Source organism: Pelmatolapia mariae, linkage group LG1 (genome assembly GCF_036321145.2).
Source record: "Pelmatolapia mariae isolate MD_Pm_ZW linkage group LG1, Pm_UMD_F_2, whole genome shotgun sequence".
Lineage (NCBI taxonomy): Eukaryota > Metazoa > Chordata > Actinopteri > Cichliformes > Cichlidae > Pelmatolapia > Pelmatolapia mariae.
Genome location: NC_086227.1, coordinates 22,731,063 through 22,749,289, shown reverse-complemented (window position 1 = coordinate 22,749,289; position 18,227 = coordinate 22,731,063). Strand labels below are relative to the sequence as shown.

The 18,227-nt window shown below is 38.6% G+C and overlaps 1 protein-coding gene across 1 annotated transcript in view; it reads right to left on the bottom strand.

Annotated features, from left to right (window-relative positions):
• Nucleotides 1–444: 444 nt before the first annotated feature.
• Nucleotides 445–18,227, bottom strand: part of adam10a (ADAM metallopeptidase domain 10a) — a 30,846-nt gene continuing 13,063 nt past the window's right edge. The window contains exons 4-16 of the mRNA XM_063475904.1: nt 16,702–16,860; nt 10,970–11,067; nt 10,519–10,680; nt 9,847–9,939; nt 9,356–9,539; nt 6,547–6,710; nt 6,239–6,422; nt 5,942–6,092; nt 5,644–5,827; nt 5,447–5,558; nt 5,042–5,262; nt 4,784–4,910; nt 445–3,048 (exon numbers count right to left, since the gene is read on the bottom strand). Of these exons, the coding sequence (XP_063331974.1) occupies nt 2,912–3,048; nt 4,784–4,910; nt 5,042–5,262; nt 5,447–5,558; nt 5,644–5,827; nt 5,942–6,092; nt 6,239–6,422; nt 6,547–6,710; nt 9,356–9,539; nt 9,847–9,939; nt 10,519–10,680; nt 10,970–11,067; nt 16,702–16,860 (1,976 nt within the window). The 3' untranslated portion in view covers nt 445–2,911. The remainder of the gene's footprint in view (nt 3,049–4,783; nt 4,911–5,041; nt 5,263–5,446; nt 5,559–5,643; nt 5,828–5,941; nt 6,093–6,238; nt 6,423–6,546; nt 6,711–9,355; nt 9,540–9,846; nt 9,940–10,518; nt 10,681–10,969; nt 11,068–16,701; nt 16,861–18,227) is intronic.

Genomic DNA, 18,227 nt, shown 5'->3' with positions numbered 1-18,227 from the left:
AAGTTAAAGCACTAAACCCTTTAAAGCCTGAAACGGGAACTAATCTAACTAAATTCTAACTCAAAATTGATCATTATTAAACGCTCTATTGACACCTATTTTGCATCTATTATTTTGATTTGTATCATAATTGCTTGAAAAAAAAAAAATCAGTCTTAAAATCTCATGTATCAGATATGATACACTGTAGGGTTAAGAAAGGCAAGTGATTACCAGGTGATGACTGCAGAGGGCAGGCTGTTACAGCTGAAAACTCGAAAGCAGTTGAATCTTGTTCTTCTAAATCAGGTGCAACACTTGAACCCTTTTACCAATCATCACTTTGAACCATTTGTGGGTTGAATAACATAATAACATTGAATTAAATTGTAAAACGTTTCTTTTTTAAAGTATCAGAAATCCACGGCGCTACCTTTTAACACTGGACAAAGAGGGAAAACAATATGGTAAATTCAATTTTATTAATGCAGTTCAAGTAATTTAAAAGAAATTATACTTTCCACCTTTGCAAATGTAGTCAAATATTCAAATTAAGCAGGATGAGAATCAGAACAAAAGGGGGGGAAAAAACCACACTATTTGAAGGCACAGTATAAAAGACAATGCATTAAATCAGACAGTAGTAATGAATCTATAACATTATGGATTCTGTTTACATCACTTACATTTCAGTGCAGAGTTTATCAACATCAACAAACAAAATCCCAGAGTACTAACCCTCGACACCAAGTATCCACATCATACATATATATATTTTTTTAAAAGATACGAATGTTTCAGCAAAGCGTCTCTCTCTTTCACACAGACAAAAGCTTTTTTTTAAAAAAGCCACAGAAAATCTCATAACCAACAAAAAGCATAACTAGTAGCACCACAAAGACAAAGAACATAAGAAAAGGGAGCAAAAGAATTGCATTTCTGCCTGTTCATAAGCACACGCATGCAGCACACGGACAATTCTTATCAAAACGGGTTTTCCGTGTACCCTCTCAGGAGGACACACTGGAAGCATTTCTCACTGAGAAGGCCAAATGTTAAAACTCTGTGAAGCTCTGCATAGAATCTTGTCTGTAAGACATCCTGGCACCTTGCACATAAAACAATGCTAAATTGCAGCTGCGCTCAACAGAGCTCATTTGAGAGAGCATCTCTTTTATTCTACTAAACATATGTTATGTAGTCTACAAATCATGTTTGTGTGTTCTGCATTTGTATCCATTTATCTGAAGAGAACCTAAAATTACACTTACTGAATACTGCTCAAGTTAAGCCGAAAAAGGTTTTTATCTGTGTGCAAAATTGGATTCTTCACGTGCTGGCTGATAAAGTGTCTACAATCAGGCAAGGCTATGCTCTAAGTTGCATCATACAGACATCGTTTCAGTCTTCAGTAACGATTGCTGACACTTGTACATCAACTTCAGTCACACTGCTCCGAGTAGGCACATATTTAATGTAATCACACAAAACCAAAGGGAGTAACAAAGGTTAACAAAATCCCCAATCAGTAGAAAAAAGGACAGAACAGTAGTGGATGGCTGATGCGTTGTGATTGTTCACTCCGATAAAGATCTGATAACAGCAGCAACAAAGCAATAATACAATTAGAATCGCTAGATTTCCCAACTCCATGCACAATAGAAACAATCTCAACTGCATTAAAAAGCATTAAGAGCAAAAAACCAAAGAAAAAACAAAAAACAAACCACATATAAACCTGGACAGGTTCCTTATCTGGGTATAAAGGTCTGACTGCATTTGAGTGGTTTTACTTTGTCTTTAACAACTGCTAATGTGTGAAAAGATGGACAGATGACAAGACTTAAAAGACACGACAGTCAAACCAGGACTTCTCTCTCCTCTAATCAGTTCTGTACACTTGTATTGTTTGGTTTAACGCATTCTGGTTTTTGCTTTCACTTTTCTGAATGTAAAGACCTACATGTAGCACAAAGTGGTTGTTTCACAGTTCAGAGGCAAAGCAACCAGTTAGGTAAAAAGAGTTATTACAGAATACAAGTGTGATACAATCAGTTTAATAAAAGCTATTTTCTCATCATTCAATTCCACCTCAAGTATTTTGTTGTAAACGCATCTGCAAACCATATCACAACTACAAATACACAGATTCAGAACACCAGATGACTCACTGGTCTTATCGAGCTCATTTATATACATTCTTCCAGTCCTGTCCTCTGCCTTGCATGGCAGCTTACGTGACCTGTAGGCCTGAGCCAGAAGGGACTCTACCCAGACATCTGTAAGCAGTCGTCTTTTACACTTGTATTCTGTCATTTTATTGATCCTGAGAAGAGGAATTAAAACAGTGAACGATCTCCATTCAAAGAAAAATAAATTCATGTGAAACAAAAGACAAAACTACCTCAACATTTATATATTTGCACACAGAAGGAACAGAAGTATGCCTTACAAAAAAAAAATATTATGTGTATTGGGAAAAAAAAGTCACATTGGCAAAAGAAAAACAGGTTCTTTTCAAACACAAAGTCTCAGATCTGTTTTTGATTGGCAGCAGAAATTCGTGAAAAAACTAATAAATTTGCTTCTCTCTCCTCCACAAAAAAGAAAAAGAAAAAAAATTCAAAGGTTTAAAAAAAAAAGAAAAGAAACAAGATTAAGACTAAATAACGGAGATCAGTGAATTTCTCCCCCGTTCATCCTTGGAAAAATGTATTTCCTATAAAAGCTAAGTGAACCACTGCTAGTCTTGCTCTTAGAGCAGAGGTGAGTGAGTTTGTTAGACCCAAAAATACATCAGGTTTTGTCCAGTAAAAATGTTTCAGTTGCAAGTTCTTAGAATTCTGCAATAAGTGGTAAAGGTAACTCTTTGGAGTAAGGTGCTCCGATTGTAGGCACGAAGAAGAACCAAGGCAACAAGCGGACTTTTGCCTCATTGTCTCAACAGTCCCATTTGATACTGCTCTCTTTGTTGATGCTGCTGACGCTGGCCTCGAACTGGGCGCTGGCCCTGAGCTTGACGCTGGCCCTGTGATGCTGGGGGCCGCCGTCTCAGGGTATTCAGGGTGTCTACAGGAAATGGACATCTCAATTAACTTAAAGAAATACAGTGAATGCTGCAAATTAATGCTACTACCATTTATATTGTTAGAAATGCCCACAGTAGAAGTGACTATTACATGATAAGGTAATCATGTTGGACTACAAAATATTTCTTAGCACCTTGCTATTCAGCCATCTCTTCTCTTTAACCTAAATATGCATTCAGTTATCCACAGTTGTGGAAGTTTACACACATACATACACTTGTGCGTATTTATATCCTTGTGGGGACATCTCATTGACATAATGCTTTCCCTAGCCACTTACCCTAACCATCAAAAATGAATGCCTAACTCTGACCCTTACCCTAAACCTAACCATAACCCAATTGTAACCCTGACTCTAAAACCACATTTTGAGTCTCAAAAATGCTTTCATGCCTCGTGGGGACCGGGATTTTGGTCCCCACAAGGGTTGTCGGTCCCCGCAAGTATAGTAAAACTTCCAATTTTTGGTCCCCACAAAGATGTTAATACCCATACACACACACACATATCATGGGCATGAAAGTCCTGGTAATTTAGGGATTTGATTTCTCTGAACTGTTCATTTTCCAGGGTGGAATAACTGTGCATCATACAACTTTAATTATTTAAAATACAAAAATTAGATGCAAAAGTTTAAATTTGTTTGGGATTTTCTCTAATCCATACAGGGATCCATACATGGGAATATCCCTTAGCAAGGGATATTGCACCTCAACCCGATGGTTTTGGCATAATTCTTCTTGGCAAAGTTTGGTCAAGCTGCAACTTGACTAAGGGACATTTAATTAAATGTTGTGGAGGGTGTATATTTTTGATCCTACAGAGACTGAATCTATTTTGGATTTTTTTCTAAACTCCTTAACCCTGGAGAACCCATGGGGTCAGAGCCGACCCCATTGGTTTTCTAGGGAAACCTTGGGGTCAAATTTGACCCCATGGGTTCTCCAGGGTTAAAAGTCTCAAATTACCATGACATTCATGGCCATGGCCTACTAAAACATGTAAATATAAACTCAGTTACATACAGATGTACTGTTAGTATACTTGCAAAATGTATTATTATTGAAAAAAAAAATTGTTTTTTTTTTTCAATGATGCATATAATACATTTTTTGTTTTAAAAAAATACTTTTTTTTGTTTAAAATTATTAAATAAAAAACTCAATGGTTAAAATACAAAATGTATGAGAAAAAAAAATATACATCCTCTGAGATTAAAGAGAAATCCTTACAAAGAAAAGAAACTAGCGTAATTTTTTTATGCTATAAGGTTTTACAACAAGAGGGAAAAACCTCTGTGGTGGATGACCTAATCAAGTTAAACTGTACTTTGCAATAGGATTCTTTAAAAAAGGAAATACTTGAGATTTTAGAAGTCTGAAGATTAATTTGTCACAAATAGGCTATAGTTAGAAGAAAAGAAAACCCTGATTTGAATGAACTGGAAGTCATGGCCCATCTACTCACTAACATGGACATGTGCTGGAATCCTTGATGTGATGAAATTGACTAAATCTTACACATAGAACCAGTATGGAGTTTGTTTACTTTCATTTTGGATAACAAACAAACTTTTTTAATATCTAACAAACGTTTTTATTATCTAATTTCCCTTCTCTCCTTCGCTCCAAAATTAGTTTTTCTTTAACCCACAACAGGCCACAGATGTCATCACAGTTTCCTTTTTTTGCAGAGCCCTGGTTTAGATACCGTACCAGATACATGCTTGTGTGGAGGAAGCTTGGGGTTGCTACTGGGTGTGTGGACACTGCAGACCTTGATGAAGCCAACCATTAGCATAATGAGAGCAATACCCATCAACAGCACTGCCCACCAGTAGTCCTGAATGACACAGAATGTAATAAAGAATATTTAAGCACAGACAAGAATCACTAAAAATATTAGCTATGTGTTTTTGTCACCATGTTAACAAATCTTTGTCACTATATACACTCCCACACTGAGACACTCACCACTATCCAGTCTGCAATACTGTTATAGAAATCAGGATTAAAGATGGCTTTCTTTAGCCTTGCAAGAGGCCCGTCTGCATCCACCAGCCGACACTTATTGAACACATCGCAGTATCCCTTGAAGTCATTGCAGGGTGAGCCAGGCTGCAGCGTCACCACTTTCCCACTGAAATACTGGGCCCATTTCTGTGACCCTGTGCTGCTACAGGTGCTGGGATTCGCTGAGGGTAGAAAGAAAGTAAGTGACATCTGTATTACCAAGAAAATGTTTTAATCGTAAAGATGTTCTCATGACTAAAAGCAAACATTAAAACCAACAGTCACTTATGCTACACGTCAGATAATTCTAGTTTAAAATGACTATACTTAGTGTATAATTTGACATGTGAACAATCAGACACTCACTTTTCTCCTGGCAGCACACATGGCACAGGTCAGTTGCCTCATCCTTGCCATCCTCCTTAGCACAGCTACATACCTCCAGTCCGTGCTTTGCACAAACAGAACCAGTGCAGGCCTATTTCAAAAAACAAAAACTTTAACTTATGATACAAACTCACAAAGCGGGAAAACAAGACATGAAGCCGATTATATGAGCATACCCCATTGATGCAAACTTGTGTATCTTTATGACAAGAGGTGAAATTGTCCTTTGGCTGTGAGGCAGGACACAGAGCAGTATTTCCACCACACCTGCCCTCATTGGCACACTCAGAATCTGGTCTGCACACCTCATTATTGGTCTTGAAAGTACATTCTGTTGTGCAACAGGGGCCTTGGCTGGGACTGCATAAAAACAATGAAAACCATGCAACCAAAAGTCAAACAAATGCTGCCCAGTTCACAGCTGTGTTCTGTGCTCACTAATACCACAATCAACAGTTCATCACAAAATCTTACCTGCAGACTTTGCCGGGTCTAAGTTTGCACTTTTCGCCATCCCCTGAGTCTGCACTAAAGCAACAGTTGTCTTTACACTGGTCTTGGTAGCCACAGTCACACTGCTCTCCCTCTTCCACCAGACCATTACCGCAGATAGGATGGCCAGACTCTGTACACACAGAAACAACAGACTGAAAGAGCATCTCTCTCTCTCTCTCTCTCTCTCTCTCTCTCTCTCTCTCTCTCTCTCACACACACACACACGCAACAGATAACAAAATCCTTTTATTTATTTTATCACATAAGAGAATTTACCGACAAAACAGCTATCTCTTTTCTTTTGTAGAACAGCGGTTATATTCCCGATGCTGCAGCTTGAGAACTTGTTATTGTTGAGCCTGTCCCCTGATGTGGCTCTGGCATACATAATGTAGTTCCCTCTCTCCTTTTGTCCTTGCTCCTTAGACTCTCCAGGGGTGCATACGCTACCAGAGTCATGCTATGAAATAGTAGGCAAGCAAAAGAGAAAAGCAGAGTTCTGAGAAAGTTCCACAGAATAAATACAGCTTGGCAAGAGAAAGTAGGCTACTGGCAAAGGCCGGGATTTAAATAATAGTACTTACAGGTGAGCCAAAGTTGTGTCCGACCTCATGAGCGAAGGTGATGTGTGACACTTTGGGGGGGACATGTGAGCCATAGTTCTGCACTGTGATGATACCAGTGTTCAGAGACTTTGTCCTTCCATCTGAGTATTTTCTGCTCTGCTCACAAATTCCCCCAGAGCTTCCTGCGGTAAAAATAAAGGGTGCACTGCATTAACAGGTTAAACACAGCCAGGATTTCTTTGAATTTGCTTGCTAGACAAAACCTAAAAGTCCAGTTGGAGATAATGTGTATCTCAACAGTGGTTATCAACGTTCTGTTGAACCGGGCCTTCTGAGCATGTTTAGAAGTCCATCATAATTCTTAATCTGTACAAAATGACCCATATGAGTTCCGCCTACTCCAGTCAGAAACACTTTAATGATGACGATGATAAAACGGTGCTAAATATGTATAGAGAATAGAAAACAACATTAAAATGCAATCCTGTTGTAAATAAGACACAAAATTAATGCTGCAGAAAATAATTAAACTGGGAATTCAGTCCACAGAGCAATAAAATAAACATTTCATTTTAAGTTAACTATTTTAAAGCCAAATGCGCTCTCACTGCTGCAGTTTATTTTTAATGTGACAGCTCTGAAATTTTAAAGTGTATATATTTTATTATTTCATTTTATTATCCCATAGCCTAATAAAGGAAACGTGGAAATCACAGATCAAAGTGAAAATAATTTTACTTTTAAACAGGTATTCTTAGTATGCGTTCTGTGTTTTAGCAGCTGCAATTCCAGCAGTGTCAAAGGCAACTTAGCAGCAGATTTAAGCAAAAACAACATTTTTATATTTTCTGCATCACCAACTGAATACACACATGAATGCAACAGTCTGTGCTGCTGTTACTTTACATCTGGGCTCCATTCCTGATGTTGGTATGGTACGGTTTGACAGCTTGCGCATATGAAAGCTATTCGCCCAGCAGAGAATACCAGTTAAAACATGCTATAAATAAAACATTACGTGAAAACATTGCAACTAAAACTGTGAATCACAGTGTTAACAGTGACTTAGCCATCTCTGTGGATGACAAAACCTTACTTTTAGCTCACCAACCCATTGTACACCCCTCTGGTTCAATATAGACAAAATACACACATACATACAGACACACAGTAGCAGGGCATGGAGATGCTGGTAGTTTCAGCAAGGGTAACTGCTCCACAGTTAATCGAAAAGAACTCATGAAAATCAGTGAACCATAAACTACAGTAATTAACAGATGGAGAATGTTTTATTTGTATACGGGTTTAACCAATAAACGATAAAGTCTTTTAAGGGTTGTCCAATAAATTAAGGAACTTGTTTTAAATGTTTTAAAACAGGAGAACTATAATCTGAAACGGGATGAATCGTCGGCAAGTCTAAGACCCTGAATACATCTAGACCCTGAAGTTTCTTTGCTTTATTTGTCTGTTAAATTATCTAAAATAAAAATTTGTTTTGGGTATATTGGGTATCACGCTTAACAAAAAGCACTTTCCCAGTCGTGCTGCAATTCCCAATATCCAGAAATCCAAAGTTTCGGAGACCACTTCCAGCTACATAGAAACATGAGACCACTTCAAGCAATAACGTGTCCATTCTGTGTAAAGTGACCATGAGACTGACTGCACATTTTACTACATATTGCACTCTTTACCTGTGCAATTGTGTAAACCCTGCACTGAAGCCACCCATGACAACTAGTCACATGAACTCACACATTAGCTGTGCTTCACCAGTGGGCCTGAAAGCCTTTTTTAGACTTCCTTTGTTCAATCAATCACCACACAGCTCACTGCAACCAATCTATTCTCCATGTCTTTTATTCAATCAATTCTTTCAGCTTACAGTTTTGCTAATACGCCAGGATTGATCGTCTGGGTTTGTAGCTGTATACTTCATGTTGAAATGGTATCCAAGCTAATTCAAAAGGAGAGGAAAGAAGCACCAAACACAACAATCAATTACAAATGTGGGGGAAAAGCCAGTCTATATGAGCAATCTGTGGGAAGACCACAGCATGAAATCCAACAGGAAAGAGAGGCTACTGGCATACTTTGCACTTCAAGAGCAACAGTTTTTCTCACATACATAAATATAAAGAAATTAGGATAGTTCTTAATACAAATGGCCATCTGTGCAGATTCTTGTGGTCTCAAAGCATTGCCAGAATATAAACAAACATTTACTCTGGGTCCTCTGATCACCACAGGAAAAAAAGAAATACTGGCAGTGTCCAGTGGTACCTATCAGCCTCATAGCAGATGCACCTACAGTATAAATTTCAAAATCCTATGTCCCCTCATTCTTGATTTCACAAAATTTTCTGAAAACTTGACCTCTGACCTAACAGCTGAAATCAGTGAGATTATAACTTTTCCAAGATTTTTAGTCAATGCACATATGGTATCAGTTTGAAACTCCTACATCTCTTCATTCTCGAGTTATCGCATTCACAAACTTAGATGTCCATGTCTCCCCGCCTGGTTGCCCGCACGCCAAGCAGGGTGACAGCAATACCCCGTCGGCCTTTTTATGGCTGATGCGGTAGCACTATTCAAACTACTGACACTGAGATCTGGTTTCTTGAACCAAAGTGATCTTAAAAAATAAAATGATCAGACTAATAAATAAATTTATAATGTGTAGTATGGATAACTGGCATGATAGCAAATATGATTATAGAAGTAATGTGAAGGTGTGTTACAAAACACCCAAACACTTTAAATGCTTCTGAGCAACACAGGAAGTCACTACCAGAGCTCTGTGTGTGTGTCTGGTACCAACCTGAGGGAGCCCCAACCCACGCCAAGCCAAGCACGCCATCATCAAAGTCCCTGTCAGTAAAGACGTAGGCCAGGCAGTACTGATTGTGGTTCTGTTCAGAGTTGAGCTCCAAAAACTTCTCCACTCCAATGTTGGCAAAGCGAAAAGGATTGCTGGGGTCCTTTTCTTCAGTTGTGGTATTGATCTGTGAGAAAGAGTTAAACAATCTCAAGGAAAAGTAGGAAAACAAAACTACCCTAATGAAGGAGATTAGTTTAGAATGATCCCAGGCAAGTAGACAGATCACTTCCACTTTTAATATCAGCAGGTTGATTTAGTTGTTATTAATAATGACAAATGAGGTCTGGTATTAGATAAAAAATCAAATGAACTACTTCTAGCATATTAAATAATGGTAAACAAACATAATAATTTAACACTTTATTTATTTTAGGACTATAAATGGTGGCTGGCCTGAAGTTTGAGACCCTAAATGTCAAGATCAAACTCACCCTGACTCTTTTCACCATGAAGCTGATGTTACGTATGCCCTGGAAGTCTGTGCCCTGGTAAATGGTGTCAATAGCCTTTACGTGGCTGGAGATCTGCAGGGAGTGCAACATTTTAGATTAGCAGTAACACAGGTACAGCAGTGAAAAAAAAGCAGTGAATTATTAGGTTTAAAATTTAAAAAAAAATAAATAAATAAGATTACCAAATCTCTGCAGCTCCTCATCTCTGCTACAGGTTACTGGCTAAATTCCCTGCTACTAGAATAATGCTACATTCAACACACCACATAAGTAGGCATTTGTTTTCAGCCTATGAATGTTAGATGCCAAGTTTGACTTTGTGGTCAGCTATGAAAAAAGCTAAAACATTAAGAATGAATGGATTAAGGATTACGAACGTCTGTCCAGCTAAACGTATTAAAAGTATAAGTTACGGATTAGGAAATTAAAATCTGCTGTCAGGATGTAGCAGCAGCAAGTTAGCCCAAAAATCCGACTCCACAGAAATGTTTTGATTTGGTAATCCAGCATGAAGTCACTGGGAGGCAGCAGCTAAAACAAGGGAAGGGGTTTGAGCTAATGCTAATCAGCAAATAAGCAAAACAGGCCTTTTTAATTAAAAAAAAAGAAAAGAAAGAAAACAAAGATTTCACATACTGCATTTCCTCATACCTGAGCAAGGACAGCCTCTTTTGAGCCGTAGCGTTTGAAGAAGAAATGGTCAGTCTGGATGTAGAGCTGACAGGTGTTTTTTTCTTTACCAGTCGCCCTCTTCTTTCTCAAAATGACAGGAATATCTTTAGATTCCTCATCTTCCAACACACGTGTCACATCCTGGACAGAAAATGTTATGTTATGCTTGTTATCGATAGCATAGTTCAATGGCGTCTGGGGAAATAAGCACATTTCCGGTTTTGAAAACAATCCAACATTTTTATCCCCTAAAAAATTCCTGGGCTAAAAAGTTTATATTGCCATTTTAAGTAAGGTCAAACACTTCCACCTTGCTGTTAACTAACAGTGTAAGGTAAGGTGGAAGTAAGCTCATGTAATATCACGAGTCTTGTCTGCCTGTATTTATCTGTTCAACTGTTCTTGTTCTCTTGTTCTTAATGACACTTACTCTGGCTGGCTCTTCTGCTGATGCCTGGTACTTCTTCATCCTCTCAAACACAGAGTGGTCTGCGCAGCCACCCTCTGAACCATACTTATGAGGGTAATCTGTCAGACAGAAGGAGAGAAAAATTTTCTTGAGTGCCTTTCACCATATCCATTCAGTTATCTTCATCAGTCATTTATATCTTTATTTTAACATTCAGTACAAGAAGAGAAAGGCATTATGCATGCCCTGACTTTACTAGTTAAAAATATGTGCAACTAGGCCTCTTTTCTCATTTATTAACAAAATCAAGGCAAAAAAAATTGTTATGACCTGGCTCAAAAGCCACAAAATAAAGTAGAGACTGACAGAGTTTGCAGGAACATTTGGTTTCATTTTAAATTGCTTTGTAATCTGCGGGCTCTTTCACACCAATAGTTTGTTTACTCTGTTTTGAATCAGTTGATGAGTTTGTAAACTTACAGCCTTTCCCCCTGGTTTGGTTTGTTTTCACATGGAGAAAACTTAAAGAGAACCAATTTGTGTCACTACAAGCCACCCAAACACGGGGAGAACATGCAAACTTCACAGAGAAAGGCCAAGTGGGAGGCAAACCCAGGACCGGCAACGGGCCTGACCACTGTTCCACCGTGCTGCCCAGATGTTAAGCAAAACCAATAGACCACCACTGTAAGGAAATTAGGGCCTGCTCAAGTTCAATACAAAATTCAAACAAACCAATCATGTTACAGCAATGGAAAAGAAATTCTTGCATATTTACAATCACGGGCTCCACTGATCATATCTAAAAATTGACTGAAAGTCTCTGTTTTCATATGAACAAAATACACTACGCTTCGTTAAGACTACAAGCAGATCCAGAGTTCAACACTGAGTGAAGCCTTGTGAATGTTGGATTTCAATGTTTCTGCATATTACTATTGACACCATAACAGATAATGGTGTCATAAACAATAACACTGACTTCAGAAATCTAACATGTTTCCTAAATGAAAACAGGTCCGTCGTCTCCTCTTTTAACTCACTGAAACGACCAAATACACTGTGTGCAATGTGCTTTTGAATTTTTTTTCAAAGAAAGTCGTCTTTGTCCTCACAGTGAATGGTGTTTCATTCAACTGCTAATCAAAAGACTTTTGCAGTTTGGACAGAAGTAAAAAGCTTAAGAGAAAGGCCAAATCAGAAGCAAAGGCTCCTCTGAGTCTTAAAAAAATAAATAAATAAAAAGAATCAGCCTTCTCCACCCATTTCACTGATACCTGCATAAAAAACTGTACAGAAACTTCACACAAAAAATCCCCCAGTTTGTTGTGAGCAGTTTTACTGCTGGGTACTATCCACGTACAGTTCACAGTCATCTGAAAACCACAACGTCAATGAGACAGCACAAGATCCATCACAATTCACAGGTTATTGCCCATAAAACAACATGTGTGACCTTGAGCTTGAGCACAGTCCTGATGAAGTCTCACTGGGTGATCACTGTGTGCAGCTTTCATTAAAACATGACTGACACTGTGCAAGCAGCAGGAATTCTTGGGAAAATGAAAAATTCCTCGTAAGGTGACAAATATGACCCTCATCTTAAGCAAAGCCTTGGTGAAGATCCATTAGCTGATCACTGTTTATAAGTTTGCTTAAATTCTGTACAAATCTATAGGAAGAGTAGCAATTCCTATGATTTGTGGGCAGACAGACAAGGGCAACTAGGCAGGCAGATGCCTCCTCGTGGCATTAGCTCACAAGACCTTCAAGGTTCATAAAAATGTCACCTAATTATCTCAAAACAAGGAGGATACATTCCGACTACCTTAAAATTGTTCAGAGAAGTTTTAAAAAATATGTCTGATAAATACATATTTGAGTTTTAAAAATCACAGTACACAGCCAGAAAGAACATCTTGTTTTATCTTTACAACCCAATGCAGATGTTAGCAGGGACTATGCAGCAGAAGTGTTTTAATGAAAAACACACTTCCACACAAGTTGATGTGCTACTTAACTCTTGATTAGCAATGATGAGTAGGGAAGTAGAAAATTTAAAAGGGCAAATACGAGTTGATTATAGTTGCAACACTAAGGGAAGAAGGATGAATTAATGAAAGCACCACATAAACAATTTCAGTTCCACTTGATGTGTCTTAGGAAATTGAAGAAGTCATAAATTCCACTGTGGAAACTGTGACAAAACCTTTTCTTTGATTACCCTCATAAAGAGTAAAGTTAGCACTTCATTAAAGTGTGGCAGTTATCCCACTGAGGGTAGTTTTCTTACATAGTTCCCAGCACTTCTCTTACCACCGAATTTCACCATTGACCACAAACTTGTGCTGAAAGCAAACATGAACTTCTTTGTCAAACTGACCTAAACTCATTGTTCAGGATGAACAATAATGAGGAAAGCTAGGTCTCCAGCTTTGGTCCAAAGACCACAAACAGTTTTCAGCGGGAGAAAAGTGGCACATCAGGGGAGAAGTACGACAAGGAGCAACTTCCTCTCTTACTATGACATTCACAGGAGCTGTGGGCTTTGAATTAGAGCCCCAGGGTCACACTATAAATACTGAGCTCTACTGTAATGCCCTGGGAAACTCACTGTAAACCTAACCTGTGGCACATGCTGTTGTCTGACTGCTCATCTACCTTTGCTGTGCTAAAAATGGCAGAGATGTATCACATGTCTCAAATGCAAACCTGAGGCGGTCAAGAGGGAAGGCTCTTGCAATGTTTTGAGTGGTTTCTCGCTAAGAGGAGACGGCCCTGATAGGGATAACAGCATTATTTTTTTGTTTTTTAAATAAGTGCACTTGCTGAACTTTTATATTGTACCATTTGTTGGTTTAATTTTTCCAATATGCTTCTTCTATCTCATTAGTGACAGAATTTCATGCTCCTGCTGTTAGAACATGAATTCAACAAATCATTAGGCACAGTCTGAGACTCTAAATCCATATTTCCTAAATTTCCTTCAGCAGATTCAGAGTATATACCAGTGTATGTGTTTAGACGTGTGTTTGTGTGCTAGTCTAAAGCCACCACAGGGTTCATATTAGATTCTCTGCCATGCTGCTAAATGCACCCCCAGTCAGGGAGCACTTGCATACATTTGTGCGACCAGCAGAAATGCAGAATGTAATTTAGTACACATGAAGACCGTCAGTATAGCAGCCAACTCAACATAGAGCTTTTGGGCTGGAACTCAACCTCGCAGTTAGCGCACTGCATGCCTGTTCCCATATGAAAGAGCCTTCATACTAAATTTGTAAGTCCCAAGTTACTGAACTGCATTTTGACTCACGCACTGTGCACATGTTTTTGGAGCTTGGTCGAAATCAACCTCTAAATAATTTCAGATTTGCTCATCTTCATCGAAAACACTGAGAAACTTGCAGTGTCCTGGTTCTATAGCTCTGTAGCCTGACAAAAGCAGTGGATGTAAGCCATTTACATTCTCCGATCCAGTTTTCAATAGATACTGAACACCCTGTCTATGACTCAGAATGCTGAACAATAACCTACTACTACTACTACTACTACTACTCTGTCCTTCACTGAGTTTTAAGCTCATAAACTAAACTATTAAATATGAATTTCAAGTACCAATTTAGTCTCAATGTATAATAACAATGTTATTTGGACAGCATAGATATCAATCACATATTCTGATCAAATGTCAATTATTTAAATGTGTTATCAGCAGGCAAGACAGTCTCACATTTCGAAACAGCTGGTGTGCTACGAAAATGGGCTCATTTATGCAATTTCCCAGCTAAGATTAAGGAGGAAGATAAGCTTGTTACTCTTTAGAGAGCCCCCAACAGTCTAAGGCCCCAAGCGTTTGTCTGGCACGCTGATTCAACAGCTTCTGTTGCAACTGAATAACCCCCCCAAAAAAATTAAAAATAGAATAAAAAATTCTATTTCACTTTGTTATTTAAAAAATATAACATAATTTTCCTTTGTGTATTTAACACTTCTTCACCAAGTTAATGACATTTGCCAGGGGTATAAAAAGAAAGCTTTTCTATAAAGAAATGTTTCAGACTTGTCCAACAAGCTTCATGTATTGGTCACTAGTGATGTGCGATACCACTGATTTTCTTTCCGATCCGATACCAAGTAATATTCATGGTGGTATCGACTATACTGATCCGATACCGATACTTTGTACAAAAACTTATTTTATTTATTGTATCTCAAATGATAGCATCATAATGTTTACAGGACATCAGATTACTTGTTCTTATCACTTAATAATGCAGAGTTCATCATATAGAAATAAAAAAACTGAAGTTGTGCGCTATTTGAACACCTTGCCTGCCTGCAGCAGTAAAGGACTCCATGAGAGACGTCTGTCTCGCCCTAACAGCACCTGTCCCTCTCCTTCTCTTCAGTTCGCCTCAACATACGCTCGTCATACTCTGTGATATGATTTACTCTGAGGTGTTTGACAAGGTTAGTGATGTTGCCACAACCATACATGCCAACCCTCCCGATTTGTCCGGGAGAATCCCGAATTTCAGTGCCCCTCCCAAAAATCTCCCGGAGCCACCATTCTCCCGAATTTTTCCCGATTTTCCACCCTGGCAACAAAATTGAAAAACCATATCGCAGAATTCATAGCGCGGCCCAGTCAATTCCAGTTTCCAACAATGGCGGCAGATACTTAGTTTTAATATTACTCTTATTTCTCTTTCTGGGTCGCAAAAAAACTTTTAACATATTTTCAGGTGAGAATGTAGCTGTGTAAACTTCAAATATCTGAGCCGACCGACACATCGTTTTCAAACCCCCGCTGTCTTTCACTACTCGGGTTAAACATGATATATAAGTCACTTTGATAACTTAAAAATGTTATTGTTTGGCTTTTTCAGTGTTTTATTTGTTCGTGAGTAAATCGGTTTGGCTGAGATTAAAGTTATTAGATTAGATTAAATTAATTTTAACTTTATTAATCCCTCGGGAGGGTTACTCTGGGGTTTTCACACAGCTGAATAAACGTCAAACAGGAAATGATTAAACAGAAGTGTGAGACGGTTGAGAGTTTACGTCAGTGCCCGGTTATATTTTAGATAGCAAGGAGCAGACGGCAGAGTTTCACTCCACCGAGGGAGCTCGTGACGTACTACCCGGCTTTCTTTAGACCGCGAAGGCCGGGTCCTCAGGTGGAAGCAGCCTCTGAATTTGGACACCCCAGCTGTTTCCGGGCCGGCCAATAATAACGGTGACATTTAACGTATTTTATCCGATAAATAAACCCTGTAAAATGTATCCCCCCCCCCCCAGCCCTTTTGAATGTCTCCCTAGTATGGCCACAACACCTCTTGGAGCACTTTTTTGCCACATGTATCGCAAACCACGTCTCAGCTGTTTGTGGAGGTAAAATAAGTCCGTACATGACTCCAATTACGCTCAGCCATTGTTGTGAGTGCGCACGCCAAGGGGCTGCGAGACATTTATACAGCCGTATTTCGCACATGACTATGAAAGGCGGAAGAGAAAGTAGTTCCTTTGAATGTAGACAATCCGAATGTTATAGTTTCTTTCCACTGTGTTCCTGTTAATGATAAACTACAAATTTACTCTAAATTACTAAAATATCGATATTTTAATGTGAGAATCGATTCTAGAACATAAATGATCGGAGGAATCGATATTTCAGGATCGATCCGCACATCAGTATTGGTCACTATACTAAACCTCAGAATACAAATGTAAATATAGTGCCTACTTACTGATGTCATCTTCGTGATAAATGACAGAGTGGAAGGGCACACTCCTGTCCTGTAGGTATCTTTCTGAGGGTTCAACATAGTATGTTCCTTGTTGGGTTTTAATGAAGCCCTCAAATCGCCCATCAACCAAAGAGCCATGTGTCAGTGTGCCCTTTTCTCCTGAAACATATAAGAGGAAGAGGGTCAGCAGATGAAGACAAGTCATTTTTTGTGTAGCCTAAAGTTGCAAGTAAATTTAAAAAAAAAGACTAACATGCCAAAGTGGACAAATAAACAACCACTCGAACCAAAACTGTTAAAAAAAACAAACAAACAAACAAAAAAAAAAACACATGAAAACCTGAAAACACAAGCGAGGAGAGAGAGAGAGAGGGCGATCAATATGAGGAATAATGATGATGATGATGATGATGATGATGATGATGATGATGATGATGGCTTGGCTAATATGGGTTTCTGTTTTACGGTTTTATTGTCTGTTGTACTGCTTCTAGAGTATGAGGTTTGCTTTTTTGTCAGGGATTTTTTCTTTGCTTGTTTTTCTTTTCACTTTTGGATTCCGACTTTAAGTCTTTGATTGCTGTTTTTGTTTTATGGTTTTTCATGTTATGAATTTCAGTTTTGTGACCCGTTTGATTAAAGTTTTGATTTTTATGAATGTTAGTTTTACTTCACTGCCTGTTCCTCCCTCTGACTCATTTCTGTATTAGTTTATTGGTTCCCCTGTTCCCTAGTCTGACGTCTTCTTAAGCGTCACAGTTCACATCAATATTTTCTCATTTAGTCATTTCCTGTTTTGCTTTGAAATGAGGATTTTGCGTCTTATTCCTTTATTTCTCCTTCTGTTCAGATCAAGATCACCTCCTCCAAAGGATCTGGCTACAGTGGTTTTTGGACTGCTCCCCAGTGCAGCTCCCATGCACAAATGAACTGCACAACAGTGCCAAAAAAACAAAAGGTTTGATTTAAGGTAACTACAAAGCACCAGTGTGAAAACAACTTTATTCACGCTGTGATTTTCCTGCTTTGTTACATGTGTGGATTAGTTATGCATCATGAATAACTTTAAAATGTTACTCAGTGGTTTAAAGAAGCTGACTTCTTATCAGCTCAGAAAATATTCAAGGAGGAGTATACACCTCTCCTCCCCATCTGTTTGTTTGATGCAGACCAATCACTAAAAAACAAACACCCTTGCTTTTCCTCTTGTTCATTTGAACTCTACTGGAAACAGGCAGCAGGAAGATGTCCAGGAAGGGAGGGAAATAAGAGCAGCAGGAAGAACTGGAAAAAAAGCTAAAAATAAGTCCTGTGTGATTTGGCTTGTGATTTGTTGTTTACTCTGCACATTTAACAACGTTTCAATTGAGAAGTCACCCAAAAGGTAATACAAAGAGGCTTTAAATTGAAAAACAACAATGCTACAAATGAATCGGATACACTACCTTTAAAACACACACACACACACACACACACACACACACACACACACACACACACACACACACACACACACACACGACTCA